Here is a 24,236-nt window from a genome sequence, read left to right on the forward strand (position 1 = left end):
TTGTATTCTCTTCTGCTCTTTAGATGATGGAGTTTCTTCAGTTGATGAGCAAATTTAAGGAAATGGGCTTTGAGCTGAAAGACATTAAAGAAGCTTTGCTATTACACAACAATGACCAGGACAATGCTTTGGAAGACCTCATGACTCGGGCTGGAGCCAGCTGAGACCAGGCCTTGCCTGTAGGCCCTGCCACGGAACCACCCCCCCACCACCACCACCAGGCCCTGCAGAGCCCACCTGTGGGGAAGGAGAAGGGGCACACTTCCCAATTTTCTTTTGGGGGTTAGAAGGTCAGGTGTGGAGTCTCTGCTTGCCAGTCTCTGTGAGCCTAGGTCTTGAGCTGGAGAGAAAGTAGGGAAGATTTGGGCATGTTAATGCCCCAGACCCATCCTGGCTCCTTCCATATTAAATTTATTTGTATTTTAAGAAGTGTCCTTCCCACCTTGGCCCTCCAGATAGACTACCTGGGTCTTTCTGGGGTCTCTGTGCCCTCAGCCAGAACCTAGCTTGGCTGCCAAGAAGAGTGGAGAGAAAAGGGGAGGGCCGGACTCAATGCTGCTTTGAGGGTAGAAGCTTCCCCTTTTGTCTGCACTTAACTTTAATCCAAGTGGAAGTGAAAGGTTCTTCCAGGGTTTTGTTCATTTCCTTGCCTTTTAACAAAGTCTTAGTTAACACTGGTTCTGCAATGTCTGTGAGGTACAGAGAATGCACTTTTCCCAGGGGCTGAGTTTGCCTCTTCTGCCAGGCAGTCACCATGCTTTTTTTTTTTGTCCAGACTGTTTCTTTCAGTATGGTTTGGACCACAATCCTCTGTTGCCCAGGGCTTCAGAGCTCCTGCTTTAGTATACCATTGCCAGTTTCAGTAATCGTTGACCCCTCTTCCCAGCACAACTGAATGGGTGAAAAAGCAGGCCACGACTTAAGTCACCGAGCACTAACACGCCCACAGTTCTCTGTGAACAGTCGCCGCCAGCCCTGCTTTAGGTTGACACAAGTAACACACCTAGGCATAGAAATCATCTTTGGTTTGTTTTGTATTATGTTGTATATCATTAAAGATCTAAATACAAAGGATATACAGTCTTCATGAATCTAAAATAATTTGCTAACTATTTTGATTCTTCAGAGAGAACAAATAAAAATTTAAAGGGTACTTCCTGCTGTAGTATCTTCTTTATTGTCAAGGGGTGTTTTATGGAGCAGGGTGGATGGGCAAGTGGATGGTAAAGGGATTTCCCGGGACTAGAACAGGACCTAACCATTTTCAGTACTTACTTCCAACTTTAGGTGCAGTATGGGACCCAAGAGCTGGCCCTCTAGTCTGCTCTGGGTTTTTGCTTTACAAGGCAGGCCCAAACAAGGACCTGTTTAAACATGACCTAATTCTGTCTCCAGGCCAAAGCTGTATGCCTTCCTGCCAGGCTAACTGGAGGCAGGATAGGCTGGGTCTTTAGGAGAGTCACACAGGAAATGAGAAAAACAATTTTTTCCCTGTGAGCAGTACCAGACATTTATATTCCCTGTGTCACGGGCAGGACTGGGTTTAAAGTGCTTCCCTAGCTCTCAGTGGTGCTGTTGTATCCCACAAAATATATCCCTAAAATTTCTTAATACTTTAATCCCTAATACTTCATCTCATTTGCCCTCTGGGACTTTTGGCAGGGACAGGCGTCCTCATGTTTAGTGATCAAGTGAGGGCCTGAAGCTGGAAGCAAGTTGCCCTCTGGTGGTCAAACTAAGCACCACCTGAGACAAAGTGGCTGCTTCAGTCTCCAGGGAACAACCATTTAGTGCTTGGCCTTTTAGTTAAATTCCTCCTCTTAAAACCTTAAAAAAGTTCTTTACTTGAAAGAAATTAATGTTCACACAATAATGGGTTTCAAGGCCTGATCCATGGATCTCTGACTTGGGGTGGCCTTTCCTTAAGCTTTCTGCTATGAACAGCAGCATTTAGGCGAATTTGTCATCAGAGACTTCTAGTGACTAGAGCACTCAGGCAAGGATACTGGCCCTTGAGAGTGAGGCAGTGGCCAGCGAGGGTGTCCTAGATACGCCCTGGGGATGGACTTGCCAGCAATCCTCTAGCTCTTCAGTGAAGGCACAAGAAGTGAAGAATCAGGAGCCAGGACTGCCACAGAAGCAGAGGGCTAACAGGCATTGTTGCCTCAGCAAAAGATAGGATAAGAAAAATGCAGTGATGTGGGTACCCTCTTCTATCTCAAAACTGGATTGCAGGAAGGAAGAGCATAAGGCCTGACCCACATCTGCTGTTAAGGACACATCAAGTCAAGGTTTATTCATGTTAAATTTTTGAAAATGAAATCTCTGAGAGCAGATAGGGCACAGCTCAACCCACTGCTGCCCTACTAGCACCAATGTTTTAGATTTTGGCCCAAGTTTACTTTTTTACTAGGGATCAAACTCAGGACCTTTTGCGAGGCAGGCAGTAACACCACTGAGCCAAATCCCCAGCTTTTGGCCAGTGTACACCAAATAATTCAGCCCCTGAGTTCAGCCTGTTATCCCTAGCTTGTGACTTCGAACCTGTAGGTTACCACTAACCACGTCATTCTGTAGTCCTCAAAATTAGGAACACGTACAGAGTTACTACCCCAAATGTGCTCCCACAGTCAGGATCAGTAAAGCAGATGCTCTGACCTCCAAACAAAGTGAAGGCCAATAAGGTCATCAACTTGGTCCTTTCTTATAGAGAGGCTCCTAAGCTTTGAACTAAGGAGGCATAGAGGGCTGGCACTGAGAGAGGAACCCTGGGCCATAGGGAGCAAATTCTGGTGTGTGTACAGAAGAACTGGCAGAAGCCTCAGCCCATAAGAGCCTGGCATAGGCCCCTCCTATACTGCCCCCACCATCTGGGATATGACCTTGTTTTAATACAGCGCTGCTTTCAGGGCCTTTGGTAGGTGAGGTACAGCTGCAGCTGGCTTCTCAGACTCTGGATGCACTTGGATTTCAGAACCATGATCTCATCCAGCTGGGTGACAAAACTGTCAAAGTCCTGAGAAAGGAAATAAAGGACAAGTTGAACTTTTACTGGTCCTCAGCAGACCATCTTTTCTAGTCCCCCTATTTGCAGAAAAGTTTCAGAGTTCAGGACCCGCCTCCCACTGGAAAACCTGTAGAACAGTTGCTTAACTACTGGGGAGGGCCCACTTCTCTGCCTTTGAGACACTTAGGTAGGAGTGCCTCTGGTCTCATTTCCTAGGAAGCAAGTTGGTTACTGTTAAAACCACAGGGAGGAGTCCCAACAAGCCACAGGGAAGACATGGCTGGTAAGGACAGGCTGGAAAGTTTCCAGCCTGGGAGTCAGCAGTGGGGCACCATCTCCCACCTGTACCTGGACCCTTTCAAGCTGTCAGGAGTGGTAAGAGGAGGCACAGGAGAACCTTACCGACAAGTACCACAGCACATGCGACCATCAAACCACCCACAGGCTAATTCCCAGCAGCCTGAGTCCTGTCAAGGCTACTTACATTAGAAACCAGCTGGCTCATAAGAGTCTCTTCCTTGAAGCCCAACTCAGCCATTTCATGCAGCTGTTCCTGGTGAGCACGGATAACCACCTGCCTGAGAACACCAGAGAGGAAACTGTGATCCTCCTGGTCTCCCCTCTGCTCAGTGACAGCTTTCTGAAATTGAGACTCGTTTCTAGGTTGGGAGCTGCCTCTGCCCAAAGTGGTCAAGGATTTTCCCAGGATTGGTTCACCACCCCTTCCCTCTCCTGTTCTTTTCTCAGGACTAGTCAAGGGTTACAGGAAGATAGGGACTTCTCAAACTGCACCCACCTCTGCAGCTATGCTAGGGAACAGGACTGGGCGTTCCTCCTCCATAGGAGTTCCCTGTCTCGCACAGCTTCCCTGAGAACATCTGTCAAGGCTGTGACTACTACAGTGGCATACTTGACACAAGACCTGCTTTCTAGGATCACAGCAGGAAATATGACGTAGAAGCTGAAGAATCACGAGTGGACACCATGGAGCAGTGACACTGTCCACCTGGAGTGGCAGTATTAACTGGGGATACCAAACGGACTCATCTTTTTTTTTTTGGTTTGTTTCTGAGGCAAGGTTTGGTGAGTTGGTAAGTTGCCTAAGCTGGATTTGAACTTGGTGATCATCCTGCCTCAGCCTCCAAGAGTGCTGGAATTGTGTGCCACAAAGCCTGGCTGTGGGGCTCAAATTTTAGGGAGAAAGTTCAACTTACTGTGCTTGCTCCAGGGTGGGCTGACAAAGTATCCCTGCAGTCTTAGCAGAGTAGCTGGGAACCAGGAGAGAGTCGGGTGATACCAAGTATCTTGAAATGGGCCTGCGTTTGAGCCATGTGATGTCTTCATTGTTGCAAGGCAACCTGATGGGGTCTGTAGATAAACCAAGCTGCCAGCTGAGCAATGGAAGATGTTTGCTATTGTGGGCCCAGGGCTGACCAGCTACATCACAACTTCCTGTTTGCGGAGTGAGTACAGATCCAGAATGGTGCACCCTAGTTTGTGTGGTAGAGAAGGGCTTTCCAGGCAAACTCCAGCAACCATCCAGCCCCGTTTCCTCAACATCAGCATCATACTGCTCACTGCCAAGTTCCTGGGAGAAGAGTGCAGGCTCTTTGCTCTGGCAGGCCTGTCTCTGGTCACCCTCCCCAACAGGCTGCGTGTCAGGTGGATTATGGTGAATGGGCGATGGGGACAGAGCCGGCAGATCACCACCAGGCTTGTTGTCGGGGGGAGATGAGGAGAGCCACAGGTGTCCAGTGGCTGAAGACACTGGCAAGGCTGCCTCTGGGTTGCCGGATAATACTGTATGGCCCACAGCTGGTAACCCTGTGCTCTCTGCCACTGGACTGTGCATAGCCCCATCCTGGGCCAACTGCTCCACAGAATGGCCATCATCTGGAGTCTCTAGGAGGGAGATGGTGAGGGGAGCCATTAGTCCAGAAGCATATTCAGAGCATGTGTCTAATTGCTCTCTAGGGTCTTCTTGAAAAGGATTATTCTTTGTTGCTGTTCTGGTCACCTGGGTGGGGGTCTCTTCACTGACCTCTCTCATTTGTGTGGAATCTATGTCTCTTTGGTCTGGGGATCCAGGAACTGCAATGTGTGATAAAGAGAAACCATCTTCCAGGGATGGCAAGCTGCCCTCCGTTTCTTCAGGAACCTCACTTCTGAAGGCATCCTGTCTGAAAATGGCAGGTCCATCACTTCTTTTCTGGGTGTATACAAAATCTACCTGTGAGCAGGAAGGCTGCCCTACCAGACTGTCTCTAGGAGATGGCTCTGAGGAGGCACGGCCTTCTTGGCTCCAGTCCAAGTGCACCTTACTTGGGCTGTGGCGATGAGTGAATGCTACTCTCCTGTGGCTGACGGGGTCCCTGGAACATATCCAGCTTTCAGTTAGCCCTCTCTCATCATCATCTGTCCTTGAGCTAAAAAACAGACTCTGCTGCCTTTGTGTCACTTGCCCATCTGGACTCTGCTCCCCCTTCTGATGAAGGAAGAATGAGCTTTCACTCTTCTCCAGGGTGCTCCTCTGCTTTGTAGTCCTTTGACTGGAGACATGTGAAAAAGAATCTTCACTGAAGTCACTGTCATCCAGGTCCTCGACTTGAGCTCCATCCTGGCTCTCAGAGCAAGCATGAAAAGGAGGAGGAGTCTCGTTCTGGAGCTGATCCTGTGGGGACCTGTATTGGCATAAAAATTTTTCCAGTGGTTGGTAGTTTAACTTCTGTTGAAGGAGAGGTGGCTGTTGGAACTGCTGGTGATAAAAACGCAAATGCTCCTCCCTTTCCTTCTGATGTGGAGGGATGTTTGTCCAAGCTTCAGTGGCAGGCCTGGCAGATGTGCCTGCCTTGCTGCCCTGCTCACCCTCTGCTAAGTGGTGGTTTTTGCCAGAGGACAGTTCAACTCGTGACACAGGCTGCTTCTGTACTGGCTGCACAGTCTGTACCTTCTTGCACTTGGTGGACAGCTTACCATGTGTCAGGCCTTCTGTGCCTGAGGCCCTACGCCCCCACCCAAGTGCAGTCTTGGTGCCAATTTGATTTTTCTCAAAGCACAATAGTGCCAGTTCTTCTGCCCTTTTGGCCGAATGTACAGACCGTACAGTTTCTTTGACAGGGCTGGTCTGCGTGACCCACTCTTGGGGAGGACTGCCTCTGGAGCTACCCCTTTTACCAGGGACTTTGGGTACAGAAGCACAAGGAATGTTTGGTGGGTGGCTAGCCAGAGGATAGGCCTTTCCTCTTGTGGAGCTAGGTGTCACTGTGACTGCCTGCTGACACCCCAACTTGACTTTCTTTGGAGAACACTTGTCCCCTGGCAGGGCTACAGGGGAGCTCTGAATTCGCTTTGGAGAGGCATTTCCAGATATCCGATTTCGACCGGTAGCTGAAGTGCAACACTTAATGCCTTTCTTTAGTTCTTTGACCCTGTAAATAACCATTGAATGTTAAATGTGTATTCTTGTAGGTTTTATAGCTTCCAGGGAAACAAAAACAGCAAAAACATTATAAGGATTGGGAGTTTTTATTTGGGAGAAAATAAGAGGAAAAGAGTATATTCTATTTTAGTATAAACTATCCCTCTATATTTGAATTAAAAAAGCAGTAACTTCTCTGAGGATATAAGCATGCAGCCAGCATTCATGATCAGAAGTTTTGGAAATTACTACAACTCTACATGAGGGACAAGATGGGGACATGAATCTCAGTAATTGCGCTATGTTTGTATAAGGTCCTAAAGATGGACCAGCTCATAAGTTCATATCTGCTACTCACCTGCAATTCCACAAAGCCCTCTTTCCCACAAACCACCTCTTTCAGGCTCCTCTGGGAAAATGAGTTCCCTTAAACCTGCTAGATATTTCAGGAAGCAGAGCTTCCAGAAACAAGCAGGATTGTGCAAATTCTATTAAGGGAAAAATGACTTGTCTAGCCCTAGGATTTCTCAGCTTTAGCACAACTGACAGTTTGTATCAGTTAACTTTCTTGTAGGGGGCTATGCTGTGTATGGTAGGATGTCTAGTAGCATCCTTGGTCTCTACTCACTAGATACCAGTAGTACCTCTCCTTGTCAAGACAATATCTTAGCAACCGTAAGAGACACACGTGGACACAACATAAGATGGGAGGGATGTCTGCAGATGCCAAAGTCATCCCAGAAAGAGGCTTGACCAGGAGTTAAGAGATCTCATCATGCTTGCAAAAGCACAGCCTACTAAATTCTTCAAATCACCAGCTGCTTCAAGAAGAGGGTTGTGGAGTTCAATATCAGATGCTTATGTGTGTGAGAGATGTACTGGTGGTACATGCATGCACATGCATGCGTGCGCGCACCCACACACACCCACACCCACCCTCCCTACCATTTGGGAGCCAACTTACCGGTCAGCATAGCGCAAAGTATTCAGAGTATGTTCGGTGGCTACATGGCTTGGTGAGATGTTAGCAATCATGCAAGTTTTGGCATTGCCAATGAAGGAGTCCTTCAGGACCTGTCCAAACCAGAAGGCAGGTCAATGAATGAAGTCAATTGACAAGGGCATTTTGATTACTTTTTTTTTGAGACAGGGTTTTGCTATATAGTTCAGGATGGCCTTGAACTCACTATGTGGCCCAGGATGGCTTCCAACTTGTGGTGATCCTCTTGTCTTACCTTTCTGAGTGATGGGACTATAGGTGTGCGCCACCATGCCCGGCCTCGACTACTTACTATGAGTAGAACACTGGGCCATAAAAGACACAGTAACCTGTGTACACAAAGACAACTCAAAAAAAAAAAAATGACGAATAAACAAAAAGGTATTCACCTCACTAATCAAAGAAATGCAAACCATTACAAAAATAGTATTTTTTACCCATAAAGACTAAAGTTACCCTGTCCTAGTGAAGGGCCAGGGAAATGAGCACTTTCCAACACTGATGTATGTCACATACCATGACCTGGTGTGAGCTTTCCAGAGGGCAGTTTGACAATACGTAACCAAAGGTAAAGAATACGGACATTAGGACTTTATCTTTTTGGGGGGTGGGGGGTGGGGTTGAGACAAGGTCTCACTATGATGTAGTTCATGCTGTTGCCCAGGCTGGCATCAAACTTACACCACTCCTCCTGCCTCAGCCTCCCAAGTACTGGGATTATAGGCATGTGCCATTACACCCAACTTCTATGACTTTATCCCAAGGAGATAATTGCTCATTGATTAAAAGACAAAATAATGCACAGGATATTAATTATATTATTATTTATAACACATGTTAGACAATATAGGAATCTATAAACCAAACTAGTTATAAATTGAACACCATATAATCATTAACATGATTATGCATGTCTATACTTAGGAACATGGAAATATATTTAAAAACAAATCTTTTAATGGTAAAACAATGATTCCATGATGCAAGTGGACCTATGTATGGATATATGGGCAGAGATGCTCACTAAAATGTGGCAGCAGTTACCACTGGAGAGCAGTAGAACTTTAAGGTAACTTTAACCTTTTCTTTGTACTTGTTGGAATTACTGTTCTTTAATTAAATAGGAACACATTTTCTGGGCATGGGAACTTGTTTTAATAATAATAAGGCCAACATCAGAATTAGGACTAACGACCCAGATTTCTGGGTCCCTGGCTTGAGAAATCATGTTTGAGAAGACGTAATTTAACCCACAGATCACCAATTCTGACAATCACAGACAGAGAGGTTCTGCCTCAGGTCCTATAAAGATCCCCTCCTAGGCCTCCCTCTACCTCATCTGGCCTACACTGTGCACAGGACATGGTGCTGAAAGGAACCTAGGAGACATAATGGTCACCACAGATATGTGCACCTAGGCAGACTACTTACCATGACACGTTTTAGCAGCCACTATAGATGCTGATTTAATACCTACTGGTGCTTTCCAGACATTTTCATGACAGAAAACAGAAGAAAGACTGGGAGTGGTGGCGCACGCCTGTGATCCCAGCACTCAGGGCTGAGGCAGGAGGATCACTGTGAGTTTGAGGCCAGCCCAGGCTACATAGTGAGTTCAAGATGAGTCTGAACTACATAGCAAGACCTTGTCTCAATATGACGAGAATAAATTTCTACTATGCAGAATAATCAGTTAATACTTGCATAATTTTCCTCTCCCCCCCTTTTTTTGAGACTGGGTCTTGCTATGCAATTCAGACTCACTTTAAACTTACAGCAATCCTCCTGCCTCAGCCTCCCCTGTTGGGATTATAGGTGTGTAACACCACCCGGTTCCCAGTTCCTTTTAAAACATTTTTATTTTAAGACAGGGTCTCACTAAGTTGCCCAGGTGGGACTTGAACTTGTGGTCCTCCTGCCTTAGCCTTCCCCAGTGCTGAGGTTATAGGTATGTACCTCTGGGCCTAGATAATAAAGTTTTATTTTTTTGTTTGTTTCTTTTATTTTTGTTTTTTGAGATGGGATCTTGCTATGTATCCCAGGCTGGTCTCAAACTGAGGCTCTAGTGGTCCTCCTGCCTCAGTTTCTGGGGTAACTAGACTGTGGGCAGGTGCCATCACAACTGGCAATAGGTTTCTTTACCTGGAAATAAAGAGGAAGGTGGTGACCAGAAGAGCAGAGGTGCCCCTACTGAATGAACAAAGGAATAGAAGCAGGAAAATGAATAAACCAGAACAAACTCAAGGTTGACTTTTTCTTTTAAGGAGAGGTTTAATATAGCTCATGAAGGCTCATGTTTAGCTTTACCTGAGTTAGTTTGCTCTGCCTGAAGGGAGTGTGGGTGTGCTCCTGGTCCAGGGCTCGGATACATTCCTTCAGCTGCAAAATGAGAGAATCAAACATCACATGCAAACCGAGTAACAGGTCTGACGCTACATCCACAAGAAGCTTATTTTTCTAAAATAAACCACACTCAGGCAACCCTCCGAGAGGAAGTCAAAATGCCCTAGATTCTCTGTTCATAAGTAGAACCAAGTGAACTAGAGAAAAATCATCCTGTTCTGCCTCGCTGTGGCCTCCCTATTTAGAGGCTGTGACCCTTGAACTAGTTCTGAATTGGTAGCAAGGAACAGACACACCCAGTGACCTGTCGAGTCCCAGAGTCTAAGCACATGTGCCGCTATTCTGGGCTGCTTCCTCCTTTCTCTCCTTACAATCATCCTAACTACTGACAAAAGTAAAGAAAATGTCTCACGGGCTGGGGATTTAGCTCAGTGGTTCTACTGCCTGCCTCGCAAGTGCAAGGCACCGAGTTTGGTCCCCAGTACCAAAAAAAGGTTCTTATCTTCTCCCTTTCCCTGCCTTCCTACATGTACACCTGTTCGTGTACACTCAAGTGTGCATTTGGATATAAATTGTCTGAGTAGGGCAGGAGAAATTCTAGAGTCAGAGGTGGCAATGAGAAATTACCTAAGTTTACCCCTTATTTTCAAAGAGTGGGTATTGTGGCCTAGAGGCAAAGGCGATAAGTGCTCAGTGGACATCACTGGGGCTGGCAGGGGCAACTGCCCATCAGAAACAGTGGTGGGAGTGGGGAATGAAGAAAGATGGGTAGAAGCTCTGCTATTTTCTGAGGCATGCATCTAGGCTAAAAGGCAGTAAACGAAAAGGAAGGGATGGAAGAGGAAGGATGCAATGCCTTGGCAGTATAAGTGCACAGACAGGAATAGGAATTTCCGGAATAGGAAATTAGCCATAAGAGAGCTAGCTTACTGTGGCTATGCTTAGTGGCATTCATAGAGGCCCGTCCCTATCCCACTTTTATCCATGAAGGCAGAGGGTATAAGAAGGCATAAAGCAATATTTTCCTTTATTAAAAACAACCTGGGGGGGGGCTTGTTCTCCAATGATACCAATCCCCCCCCAAAAAACCCCAAAAAACAAAAACAAAAAAACCCAAAAGAACAACCCAAATGTGCCAGAAAGATTCTCCAAAATGGATGAACAGGTAACCAGCCTCTGCCCCAGATTATACTTGCCCTTTACATATGAAAATCCAAGTGTGACTACCAATACCTATGAACTTTTGGGTCCTTTTCAGCTCTGTGTATTACAGTGGAATGGTCAATAAACTATTAAACACTAAGAAGGAGCTAAGGGAAAAATCCAGCACAGAAACAAGGAGTTCCTTGCTATACCTCACAAAACACAGGATTTTTTTTTAGACAGGGTCGCACTGAACTCACTATATAGCCTAGGCTGGCCTTGAGCTCATAGCAATCCTCCTGCCTCAGCCTCCTGAGTGCTGAAATTGCAGGTGTGTACTACTATTCCTGGCCAAAACACAAGATTTTGGTCCTGTTCTAGAAGGTCTGCCCAGGCCCCTCTCCACACTACAGATAAAGTCAAGTCCCAATGGCTGTACGACTTCATAGGTATATCCTTACAGATTTCTCTCCACCCCACCCTTCATTCCAGGACTGAACCAAGCGCCTTCATGCTGAGCTACATCCTCAGCCTTTAATTCGAGACAGGGTGTTACTAAGTCACTAAATTGCCCAGGTTGGGCTTGAACTTGTAATTTTCATGTCTTAGCCTCTCACAGTGTGGGGATTACAGGTGTGCAGCACCATGCTCAGCTTCTTCCAGGATTCATTGTTGATTCCTGGATCAGATTTTAAGATACCAGAATCAAAGAATTTTGGTTGGGATATACACCCATGGCCAGTATATTTAACTCACCTTGCCTGAAACTCTATCTAAAAGGTAGGGAAAAGAGAACTTGCTTAACTTGCCTCACAGAGTTGTTGGGAAAACTAAACTGAGTGGAATATAGTAAATGTGAACAATACATTAGTTTTAAGGCTCCTTGGATAAATGGATAATGGCAAGTGAAATGAATGATAATTATATATTTCATCTAACCCACTGCACCCAAAGTATTACTTTAGCATGTAATAAATATGAAAAAATATCAATGAGATATTTTGCATGCTTCTTTTGGGTAGTAAGTCTTTAAAATCGAGTGTGTGTTTTACACTTACAGCACATCTCAATTCAGACTAGCTACATTGCGCAACACAGTGTAGATTTTAACCATTTTATAGGAAATACACAGGATAGAATAACATGTTTTTTTGTTTGTTTGTTTGTTTTGAGACAGTGTCTCACTATGTAGTTGAGACTGACCTGGAACTCACTATGTAGCCCAGGATGGTCTTGAACTCACAGTGATCCTCCTGCTTCAGCCTCCCTAGTGCTGGGATTATAGGGGTGCGCCACCACACCCGGCAGGATAGAATAACATGTTAAACAACATGGGAAGGCAGTTAGCCAGCTAAATGCAGAAGGTGGGAAATCTCACAGGGCAAATAATTCAATTAAAAAAATACAGTGATACTAGGGGAAAGAAAAAAAAGAAGAAAGAAGTGATAACAAGGATAGTGTTACTACTTTGATTCGAACAATTCAACTATAAAAAGAGTTATGGGAACTAAGGAGAAATTATAATATTGGACAAAAGATATGTATGATAATAGTATTATGGATATGTTAAAAAGGTGTTCTTTGAGATATATTATGACATATTTATAGAAGAAATGATATGATGACTAAAATTTCCTTTAAAGTAATCCAACCAGGGGAAGGATAGGGTTGGTTAGGTTCAAATGTTGATAACTGCTGAAGTGGGGTGACAAGATTATGGGGGATCATTATACTTTTGTTATACTTCTGTATGTTTGAAGGATACAATTATTTAGGTAGATTTATTTATTTTTATTACTGTGTGTTTGTAGTACATAATAGTAATATACATTAGGGGGAGCTGGTACATGTACATGATGTATCTTAATTATTTTTTTATCGTCTTACTGTCCTGTCCCCTCTCCTGAAGAATACAATTTTAAATTTGGAGAAAGGTATAAGTTAATCATTTAACAAGCGGAGAAACATTTCTGTTCCTAATTGTTAGGGAAGGGTGAGAAAAGAGCAGTTACCCAGCATGGCCAAGACCAAAGGGTGGGCTCTGTCTCCAGCCCTGGAATCCTACCGCCAGGTCAGCACACTCACTGCTCTGTAGATCCCACCCTGCCGCAGCTGCCCACTCTGGCTGCATGCCCAGGCCAAAATCTCTCAAGAAGGATTTTTAGATTTTAAGCAACTTACAGCCAGAAGACTCTGGTTTATTTCTGCACCTTCCATCTTTGTCTGTCTATCTGAATCCCTGGCATCTGCAGCTCTTTCACTTCCAGCCAAGTCAATGAAAGAGATCCTAGAGAAAAGACACAGCAGGAATTACTTCCTCAAGGCTTTGATTTAGCTTTACACCACTGAACATTTTGTGACCTCAGAATGAAATTAACACTAGATCATCCTTAGAAAAGAAAAGACATTCACGTCAATTTCCCAAAAACATCATAAATTTCTGATCTGTCAGGTGATGCTGGCACTGTTCTCTCAGACACTTCCATCAGTTCTAATCATCTATGAGAAAGTACAACTAAAATTAATAAAGTACTCTCTTCCTGTGGCTAAATGACCACAATACAAATCACTTAGGTGACCACTTAAATAATTAAATAGAAACTTCTGTGGGCTGCTTTCCAGAAGAAAAGAAAAGAAAAGAAAAGAAAAGTAAAAAAAGAAGAGAAGAGGACCTGAGTTCAATCCCCGATACAAAAACAAAAACAAGAAAAGAGAAGGGAAGGAAAATAAAACAGACTCACTACTCAGGGGTGAAAAAGGCTCATCCATCAGTGTGGCATGGTTTGCTAAGACAGTACTGGAGAAGCAATGAACATATCCAATTGTCTTATGGCTTCTTTCAAGAATGGATTAATCCTCCAACCTCTTTATGACCTGTAAGCTCTCTGAGACGCATTCCCTGCTGTTTCTCTGCTGATACTGTGTTTCATGTTAGAAGCAATCAATGTCCTTTTTAATAACTTAGGGTTGACCAACAATAGGTCATTACTTCATGGTTAATCAACTGATGGCACTTTAGTACAATGATTTATTTCAAGGCTAACAACCCTACTCTACTTCCCAAAAAATGAAGACTCCATGATGACAAGATGTCTTGTTGTTGATTACAAATATTTTAAAGCTACATTGAAGAAAAGCAGACAGTGCAGTTCCCTGCATATTTCCAGCTCACCTGCCAAATTTCCTCTTGGCTGAATCTTTGACCTGAATCTGAATGATAGCATGAGAGCGGGAGGAATCTGCGTTAACTCCAGTGGCCCCAGTGCTGCGCTCCTTGCTGCCTTTTAAGATCACCTGAAAATAAAATCCACAGGATGACCTCTCAAGGAATAAACAAAGCCTGCTGGCTCCAAAGAATTGGCTAAGAAAGCAACAGAGACCAGATATATAATTTTGTCAGTATACTGCAGTTCTTCTGTCCAGGTGGAAAACTGCCCAAACATTAAATCACAGAGTAAGCACCCAATGGCAATGAAAATATGGAATACTAATCTTGTGGGAGAACATTCAATAATTCAAGAGCTAATTTAATTCTTGATCTCACATATTCTTTTTAATATCTTTGATGGATTTAGCCTAACTAAAATCCCCAGGGCATCACTTGGCCCCAAAGCAAGATCTCATAATACTCATCTATCTCAGTCCTGTATCTGAAGTAAAGGACAGAAATGTGCATCACAGAATGACTGATCACATCCACCTGTTCTACCAGGAAACAGGCATGAAGAGGCCAGGCCTGCTATGCAGGAATAGGGAAATGATAAGTCATTTCAATTATCATAAAGCTCATGAATTCCCTTAAGACAGCTCATGCCCCACCCCCAAATGGGGGTAAAGATTAATGGGACCCTCTGACCACAGCAGAACAGAGGAGGGAAGGTAAAGCCTCAAGATTGGCCTCTACCACTAAAAACACTACCAAGATATGAACATGCCCTGATTTTGGACAGGAAGTGGAGTGTTGATTACTGAAAATCAAAAAAAGCAAAAACCTAGGCAGATGTGGTGGCACCTGCTATAATCCCAGCACTTGGGAGGCTGAGGCAGGAGGACTGTTGTAAGTTTGTGGCCAGCCTGGGCTACATAGCAAACTCCTGTCTCAAACCCCCACCAAAAAAAAAAAAAGTTAAAGAGCTAAACTATATGTTTTTTAACTGGATAAAAATTTTAATTAAAAAATATATATAACTAAATCTTAGAAACAGCATATATGTCCATCAACCCATGAATGAATAAAGAAAATGTATGTATATACAATGGAGTACTTACTACTCTGCCTTAAAGAAAGATAAAACTGAGATATTCATAGGCAAATGGATGCAACTTGAGACTATAATATTAATATGTTTTTTAACTGGATAAAAATTTTAATTAAAAAATATATATAACTAAATCTTAGAAACAGCATATATGTCCATCAACCCATGAATGAATAAAGAAAATGTATGTATACACAATGGAGTACTTACTACTCTGCCTTAAAGAAAGATAAAACTGAGATATTCATAGGCAAATGGATGCAACTTGAGACTATAATATTAAGTGACATACATCAGATACATAAGCTTAATATTACATAGTTCCTTTTATATGAGAAAATCAAAATGAGAAGCACAGAGAAGTTCAAATAGCTCCCCAAATTACCTATTAGGTTGTTTCAAAAGTATTTTAAAGGCTGGGCTAAGATTTAGCTCAGTAGCTCTGCTGCCTGCCTGCCTCATAAGCACAAGTTCCTGAGTTTGATCCCCGGCACCAAAAAAAGATTTTTAAAAAAGATAAATGCTGATTTGTTTCATTTTTACTACTAGTTGTTTTGTGTCCATTGAAAAAAAAGTTTTGTCTTTGGTTTATTTCTTTTTTTTTTTTTTTTCTTTTGGTGCCGGGGATCAAATTCAGGACCTTGTGCTTGCAAGGCAGGCAGAAGAACAACTGAGCTAAATCCCTGGCCCTTTTCTACTTTTTTTTTTTTCCAGTACCAGAGACTGAACTCAGGATCTTGCACTTGTGAGGCAGGCGTGGTGCCACTGAGCTAAATCCCCAGCCCATTGTTTGTTTCTAAGAGTCTGTTTCTTTCTAAGAGTCTCTTTTTATGACTTGTAGTCTGAGGAACATTCTGGCCATTCTTTTAAGAACATGATACACAGTATATTAGCCACTGATATTCTAGAATTATTTTGTTATGAAACTTTGCTTTATTTTTTCATAGAAGTAAGCAATATTTTGATATTTTTATTACTATCTAATGCATTAAAGTTTAAAATATACATGAACACAGGAAAAAAATTAATATTTTTACTAACCAAGCAATAGTTATATTTCTAGAGATTATCAGTGAAATTTAAAATCAAATTTTAGAATCACATTTAAAAGCACCAGTTTTGTAAATAGATTAAAAATTTAGAGAGACTACATAATGATTCTTTTGTAAAAGGAAGAACCTACTAAAGCTGGGATGTAGCTCAGAGGCAGAGCACTTGTCTACCGTTCCCCAAACCTAGGTTCAATCTCCAGTATACAAGAGAGGGACAGGGAGAACCAGCTGGTAATTTATAAACTTGATCAACACCAACTGCATGAGTAGCATGATGATCAGAAATATGGAGAGTGGTAAGTGTTGCGAAAAGCAAATAAACAAGAAAGCAAACCGATAAACACTGCTAGCTAAGCTTGGATGCCAGGCAGGACACTTTGGGCCAAAGCTGTGAGTGAACCAAGTTCAAGCGGGCAGGAGGGAAATGGACTGTAGCAGATTCAACAAATCCAGTTCTAGCCTCACAGCCAGAAATAAGCCTGCGCTTCAGTGGAACTAAAGGTGCAGGCTTACTGGGATTATCCACTCTAGACTGGCTTGCTGGGATCAATCAATTTAGATGTGGACTCTACCCATACTGTCTACCAGTAACAGCAGAGATATGCCTTGAAATGGACATTTGTTTATTCTTTTCTGTTTCTTTCTTGATTGTTTTGTTTTTATATGAGTGTGAACATGGTTTGTAGTTTTTTTGCTGTTGTTCTCTTTCAGTTCTGCTCTTGTTTTAATTTTTTCCTTCTCTCTCGTCTTCAACAATTTCCCAAAGTTTGAGTTTTCTTCCTCTGTCCTCCAGCCTTGCTTCTAATCTCTTTCTCCTCTCCTATTTCTGTTTCTTCTCCCAACCCCTTTAAATTTTCTTTCCTGAGGGTAAAACTGCCAAATTAGGGCTTATTTACTGCATATAATTTTCTGATTTGTTTTACAGTCTATCATATAACCACAAACCTAGTTCATACAAGTTAAAGGTGGTAAATTAATAGTTACCACAATTTGTCATTTTCTAGGCTGTGTTTTTTGCTACTGTTATTGCTGATTGTACTACTTTAGCCAAGGTGACATAATCGTGCTAAACAGTTGTTCTTCCTGGGATACCAAGACTGAGGTTGCACAAGGGTCTTAAAAAATACTATAGGCCAGTGCCAAAAAAACAGGGGATAGGCCAAATATGCAACTTCTCCCCCCTCCAGCAATTTCTCATCCCCTATAAATTAAAGAGGTAAGGGCCAGGGATTTAGCTCAGTGGCACTGCACCTGCCTTGCAAGCACAAGGTCCTGAGTTCAATCCACAGTACTAGGAAAAAAAAAATTGAAGAGGTAGGATCTTGCAATAGACTCAAAATCTAAAAGCCAGCTAAACCTGGAAGATATCTCTAAGAAGTAGGGTCTGAAGGGTTCTAAATACTAGTAATCAAGCTACTCTCCATCAGCAGTTTACAAGCAACAACCCAGGAATTAAACTGGAAAAAAAAAAAAATGAGAAGACAAACAAGTTGCAATCCCAGACTTTCAGCTCACCAAAAGCAAACTCAGAGGGCAATGAGGTGGAAAAATTTGAAAGCCACTTACATGAACTCTCCGAAATGGCAACAGTGAAAGTAATAAAGCAGATGAACAAGATAACTTCTCAGGCTGGAAGTAAGTGTGTGTATTTGGTGGGGGGAGTACTGGGAATTGAACTCAGGACCTTGCATTTATGAGGCAGATGGTGGTGCCACTGAGCTAACCCCTGATAATTTCTCAGATAACTACAGAGTTGGTGACCATAATGAAAGAAATACTTATGTTTCTCTTGTATGAGAAACCAAAAGTGGAAATAAGGACTAAAATGTACAACAGATATTGGGAAATGAGAAGAAAAATATTCAAATGATAAGGAGAACAAGGGAGGAGGAAGGGAGAAAGGAAAAAAGGGACAAGCAAAAAAAAAAAAAAAAAAAAAAAAAAAAAAAAAAAAAAAAAAAAAAAAAAAAAAAAAAGAAAAAAAAAGAAAAAGAAAAAAGAAAGAAAAGAAAATAGAAGGGAAAATGAAAACAAAGCTTTAGTATATAAGGGAGGGAAGAATGAGGAAAAATAAAAGAAGCAACAAGACATATCATACACTGATACAAATTTCCTGTGATGAACATTACCATTATGTATATCTAAAATGTACCAATGTTTTTCTAAATAAAAAAAGACATGCTTAGTGGCTAGAGCAGATACAGATTATAAACTTAGTGGAGTTCTGAAAAATGATGGAAACCATGAGCGCTCAGCAAGAAAGGGAATCTATGAAACAGATTCAAACAGATATCCAGATTAAAAATGCCTTTGAAAGTATATGCAGCAAAATGAGTCAGTGTGAGAACAGAATATGAGTTATAGAAAAGAGGATTGCAGTTAGAAATCATGAAAAGAGAGATTTCTTAAAAATAGCAGCAACTATGGGAAATCATTCCGCAGCTGCTAGATGATGCAAAGAAGAACATAAGATTGATCAAAGTCAGTGAAAAAGCAAGAGATAGTGCAAATGATATTAACAAAAAAAACCCAAACTATTCACATAAGTAATGGCAGAAAACCTTCCAAACAGGGAAAAAGAATTTGACATACAGATAAGTGAGGCATACAGAACTCCAATTAGCCATGATCAAGAAAAACATATACCAAGGCATATAATAATAGTCAAGATTCCAGAATTCCAACACAAAAACAGAATATTAAAAGCTGTTAGAGAAAAGAAAAAAATCACCTATAAAGAAAAGCTCATCGGAATCACAACAGACTTCTCAACATAAACCTTTAAGTCAAGGAGAACTTAGAGTGAAGTATTTCAATTCCTAAAGGAAAACAACCTCCAACCCAGATTGATGTATCCTACAAAACTTTTTAAATTGATGCAGAAATAAAACACTTCCATGACAAAGAACATCTGAGGGGACAGGGATTTAGTTCAGTGTCATTGTGCCTGCCTTGCAAGCACAAGGTCCTAAGTTTGGTCATGGTACAAAAAAAAGAACTGAGGAAATTCATGAACACCAAACTTGCACTTCAAAGTGCTCTGAAGGATATTCTACAAAGAGATAAAGATTATAACTCTATGAACCCAAACAGAATAAATCTACCAGGCAAGGCAAGAAATTAAACAGAGGAGAAAAGAAGGGAACCAACAACAGGAAAATAACACAACAGAGATAAGTCAATTAGCTGGTTATAACTGGTTATTAGTTATGAATATCAAAGTTAATGGTCTCAATTCATCAATTAAAACAGACTAGAAGAATGGATCAAGAAGTAAGATCCAACAATATGCTGCATATAAGAAATGCGTTTAATGCAAAAAGAAATTCATAGACTGAAAATCAAAGGAAGGGAAAAAATATTCCATGCGAAAGGAAGCTGGAAAAAAAGCAGAGGTAGCCGTTCTATTTGTAGACAAAGTGGACTTCAAGTCAAGACTGATTAAGAGAGACAAAGAAGGTACCTACATCCTTGAAAAGGGAACAATCCAGGAGGAAGAGATAAGAGTCATATGTATATATGCACCAAATAAGAGTGTACCCAATTATATAAAACAAATAAGCACTAATACAACCATAATGGGAGACCTCAATACCCCATTGTCACAAACAGACAGATCAACTAGACAAAAAATCAACAATGAAACATCAGAATTGAACCAAACTTTAAATGAAGATGTCTGCAGAGTGTTTCACCCCATATCAGAATACACATTCTTCTCAGCTACACATTGGTCTTTCTCCAAAATAGACTATATCTATATCTATATCCTACACATACACAAATACATATACATACCATATACAGCTCATAGAACATGCTTAAGTAAATGGGAAAGAACTGAAATTATTCCATGCATATGCAATAAAATTGGAAATCAATGGCAAAATAAACCATAAGAACTTCACAAACACATGGAAATTAAGTAACATCCTTCTGAACAATTAATGGGTCACAGATGAAATTAAAGAAATTAGACAATTCCTACAAGGCAACATACTGGAACATATAGCATGAAAGCAGTCCTATAAGAGAAATTTATAACAATGAATATCCATATCAGGAAAACAGAATGAGCTCAAATAGACAACCTAATCTCAAACTTCTAGAAAAAGAAGAGCAAGTCAAGCCCAAAGCTCATACAAAGGAAACTGAAAATCAGAGCAGAAATTAATGCAATGGAGACTAATAATACAAAGAATCAATGAATCAAAGAGTTGGTTCTCTGAAAGATTAAATAAAACTGACAAAACTTTAGCCAACCTTATAAAAAAAAGGAAAGACTTAAATCTATGTGATCAGGAATGGCGGGGATGAAAAGGGTGAAATCACAACAGATCCTGCAGAAATCCAGAAGATCATCAATACTTACTTTGATAACCTGTGTCCTAATAAGATGGAAAACAGAAGAAACAGACAGATTCCTAGATATATATGAATTACCAAAGCTGAACTGAGAAGATATAAAAATTCTAAATAAACCAGTATCAGTCAATGAAATTGAAGGTGTAATGAAAAACCTACCATGAAAGAAAAATTCAGGCCCTGATGGATTCATTGCAGAATTCTACAAGAAATTTAGAGAAGACCCAATGCTCAAATTCTCAAACTCTTTAATGAAATGCAAAGGGAAACAATACTCTCAAATTCATTCCTAGAAGCAAGCATTGCCCCTATAGGGAAACCAGAGAAAGATCCAATCAAAAAAGAGAACTACAGGCCAATCTCTCTGATAAACACAGATGCAAAAATTCTCAAGAAGATTAAACACCATGGTCAAGCAGGATTCTTCCCAGGGATGTAGGGATGGCTCAACATATGCAAATCAATAAATGTACCACACCATATTAATAGAGTCAAGGACAAAAACCACACGATCCTCTCAACAGATGCAGAAAAAGCTAAAGTCCACCACCCATTCATGATAAAACCCTATGGATAATTGGAATAGATGGTCTTTATCTCAATCTGATGAAAGCTATTTATGACAAAACAACAGCCAACATCATACTAAATGGACAAAAACTGAAAGCTTTCACTCTAAAATCAGAAACAAGACTAGAATGTCCACGGTCACCACTCTCATTCAATATAGTTCTGGAAACATTAGCCAGATGAATTAGACAAGAGAAAGAAATAAAAGGAAGAGTAAGAAAGGAGGAAGTTAAATTATCAATATTTCTCGGTGACATGATACTCTACATAGAAGACTCCAAAAGCTCCACCAAAGGGCTTCTAGACTTAACCAAATTCAGTGGTGTAGCTGTATACAAAGTCAACACCCAAAAATCGATAGCCTTCTTGTACACCAATAACAAACTCACTGAGAGAGAAATTAGGGAAACCACACCTTTTATAATAGCATCCCCCAAAATAAAATAACAAGTAATCGATCTAACAAAGGAAGTAAAAGACCTCTACATTGAAAACTATACTACTTTGAAAAAGGAGATTGAAGAGGATATTAGAAAATAGAAATATATGGGGCTGGGGATTTAGCTCAGTGGTTCCGCCGCCTGCCTCGCAAGCACAAGGACCTAAGTTCAATCCCCGGTACCAACAAACAAACAAAAAAAACAAAAAAACAAAAAATAGAAATATATCCCTTGTTCTTGAGTAGGAAGAACCAATTTAGTGAAAATGCCCATATTTCCAAAATTGTTATACCAGTTTAATGCAATCCCCATCAAAACACCAACAGCAGCTATGCGTGGTGGCGCACTCCTGTAATCCCAGCACTCGGGAGGCTGAGGCAGGAGGATCGCTGTGAGTTCGAGACCAGCCTGGGTTATTTAGTGAGTTCCAGGTCAGCCTGAACTACATAGTGAGACCCTGCCTCAAAAAAACCAAAAAAACCAAAAAAAATCAAAACCAAAACCAAAACTAAAACCAAAAACCCCCAAAAAGAAAAATAAATGATGAAGATTAAAAACAAAACAAAACAAAAAAACCCAACAGCATATCTCACAGAATTAGAAAAAAACCTTAGCCAGGTATGGTAGTGCACTAGAGGGGTTGAGGCAGGAGGATTGCTGTGAGTTTGAGGCCAGCCTGGGCTACAAAGTGAGTTCACGGCCAGCCCGAACTACAAAGTAAGATTCTGTCTCAAAAAACTACAAACAGGGCCAGGGATTTAGCTCAGTGGCACTGAGCCTGCCTTGCAAGAACAAGGTCCTGAGTTTGATCCCCGGTACCAAAAAAGCAAAACAAAACAAAACAAAAAAAACCCAAAACCAAACTCAAACCAAAACAACAAAAACCCCAAACAAATAAAAAACACTCCCCCACAAAACCTCCAAACAACAACAGCAACAAAACAATACTAAAATTCATTTGGAACCAGAAGAGTCCTAGAATAACAAAGGCAATTCTGGGCAACAAACTCAAGGCAGGTGGCATCACAATCCCTAACCTGAAATTATACTGCAAGGCTACTGTGATAAAAACAGCATGGTACTGGCAAAAAATAGCCCTGAGGATCAATGGAACAAATCAGTAGATACAGAAACAACTCCAGACATAGGAAACCCCTTATCTTTGACAAAGGAGCCAAACACCTTCACTGGAAGAAAGCCTCTTTAATTATGGTGCTGGAAAAACTGGCTTTCCACTTGTCAAAGATTAAAATTAGATCCATATCTTTCACCATGTACCAAAATAAAATCAAAATGGGTCAAAGATCTAAATATTAAAACAGAAACATTAAATCTGCTTGCTAGAAGATAGAATAAGTAGAACTCTTGAAGACATTGGTATAGGCCAAGACTTCATGAACAAAAACCCGATTACACAGGAACTATCACAAAGAATCAACAACTGGGATCTCATCTTATTAAAAAGCTCTTGCACAGTAAGAGGAAGAAACCAACAGAGTGAAGAGACAACCCACAATGTGGGAAAAAATTTTTTGACAGATGTTCCTCAGACAAAGGGCTACTGAAGTCAAAAAAAATCAGCCCCCCTCAAATTCAAAGACCTAATCTAAAAATGGGCATCTGAAATGAATAGACACTTCTCAAATAAAGAAGAAACAGCAAATAAATATATGAAAAAATGTTCAACATCACTCATCATTTAAGAGACACAAGTTAAAACAACACTGAGATTCCATCTCACTCCAGAAAGAATGGCTGCTATCAAGAAATCAACCAATAACAAATGCTGGCAGGGATGTGGAGAAAAAGGAACCCTTTACTGTTGGTGCGAGTGTAGACTGGTACAATGACCGTGGAAATCAGTGAGGAGATTCCTTGAAAAACTAAAACTGGAGGTTCCATTCAACCTGACTATTCCCCCCTTCTTGGTATCTCCGAAAGCATCATACTGCAGCAATATATGCACACTCATGTTTATAGTGGTACAGTTTGTAATAGCTAAATTTTGGAAACAGCCCAAATGCCCAACTGACAAGCAGATAAAGAAGTGGTTTTAAAAATATATATAATGGAGTACTACTCTGCCATAAAGAAGGATGAGCTTCAGACATTTATAGCTAAATGGATGGACCCTGAGACCAAACTCTTAAATGAAGTCAACTGGACACACGTTTAAATACCTCATTGTTTCTCTGGTGTGAGACATAAAAAGTGGAAATAAGGACCAAAATGTACAACAGATATGGAAAATGGGAAGAAAATGTTCCAAACAGAAGGGCAATGAGGGAGGGAAGAGAAGGAAAGGAAAGAAGGGAGAAGAACAAAAAGAGAATAGAAGGAAAAAATAGAAGCAAAGCTTTTGTAAATAGGGAGGGGAGAAGGTGTCAAAGGGGGGATGGAAAAAAAAAGAAGCAGAAAGATATATCATGTAGTTATAAATTCCCTATGATGAATGTTATCATGTTATCTAAAATGTACTGATAAATGTCTTGCTTCAGAAAAAAAAAAAAATCACTAGGCTTCCTTTCCCACTCACTATTTCTGTCTTCCCAAACTCTTCCTTACCTAAGGTCTCAAAGGGAAGTTTCTAAATCTGGGTCCATTATTATTATTATTATTATTATTATTATTATTATGAT

The 24,236-nt window shown here is 41.2% G+C and overlaps 2 protein-coding genes across 5 annotated transcripts in view; one reads left to right on the top strand and one right to left on the bottom strand.

Annotated features, from left to right (window-relative positions):
* Ubap1 (ubiquitin associated protein 1) overlaps window positions 1-1,243 on the top strand; it is a 59,542-nt gene extending 58,299 nt beyond the window's left edge. For all 3 annotated transcript variants that reach the window (XM_010619223.2, XM_033759058.1, XM_033759057.1), the window contains one exon: window positions 24-1,243. In XM_010619223.2, the coding sequence (XP_010617525.1) occupies window positions 24-164 (141 nt within the window). In that variant the 3' untranslated portion in view covers window positions 165-1,243. The remainder of the gene's footprint in view (window positions 1-23) is intronic.
* The window catches only part of Kif24 (kinesin family member 24), an 81,725-nt gene continuing 58,720 nt past the window's right edge, over window positions 1,232-24,236 (bottom strand). For both annotated transcript variants that reach the window (XM_010619221.2, XM_010619222.2), the window contains exons 7-13: window positions 14,084-14,205; window positions 13,093-13,198; window positions 9,733-9,804; window positions 7,390-7,499; window positions 4,222-6,435; window positions 3,492-3,585; window positions 1,232-3,016 (exon numbers count right to left, since the gene is read on the bottom strand). In XM_010619221.2, the coding sequence (XP_010617523.1) occupies window positions 2,906-3,016; window positions 3,492-3,585; window positions 4,222-6,435; window positions 7,390-7,499; window positions 9,733-9,804; window positions 13,093-13,198; window positions 14,084-14,205 (2,829 nt within the window). In that variant the 3' untranslated portion in view covers window positions 1,232-2,905. The remainder of the gene's footprint in view (window positions 3,017-3,491; window positions 3,586-4,221; window positions 6,436-7,389; window positions 7,500-9,732; window positions 9,805-13,092; window positions 13,199-14,083; window positions 14,206-24,236) is intronic.

Source organism: Fukomys damarensis, unplaced genomic scaffold (assembly GCF_012274545.1).
Source record: "Fukomys damarensis isolate Sample0158 unplaced genomic scaffold, DMR_v1.0_HiC HiC_scaffold_36, whole genome shotgun sequence".
Classification (NCBI taxonomy): Eukaryota; Metazoa; Chordata; class Mammalia; order Rodentia; family Bathyergidae; genus Fukomys; species Fukomys damarensis.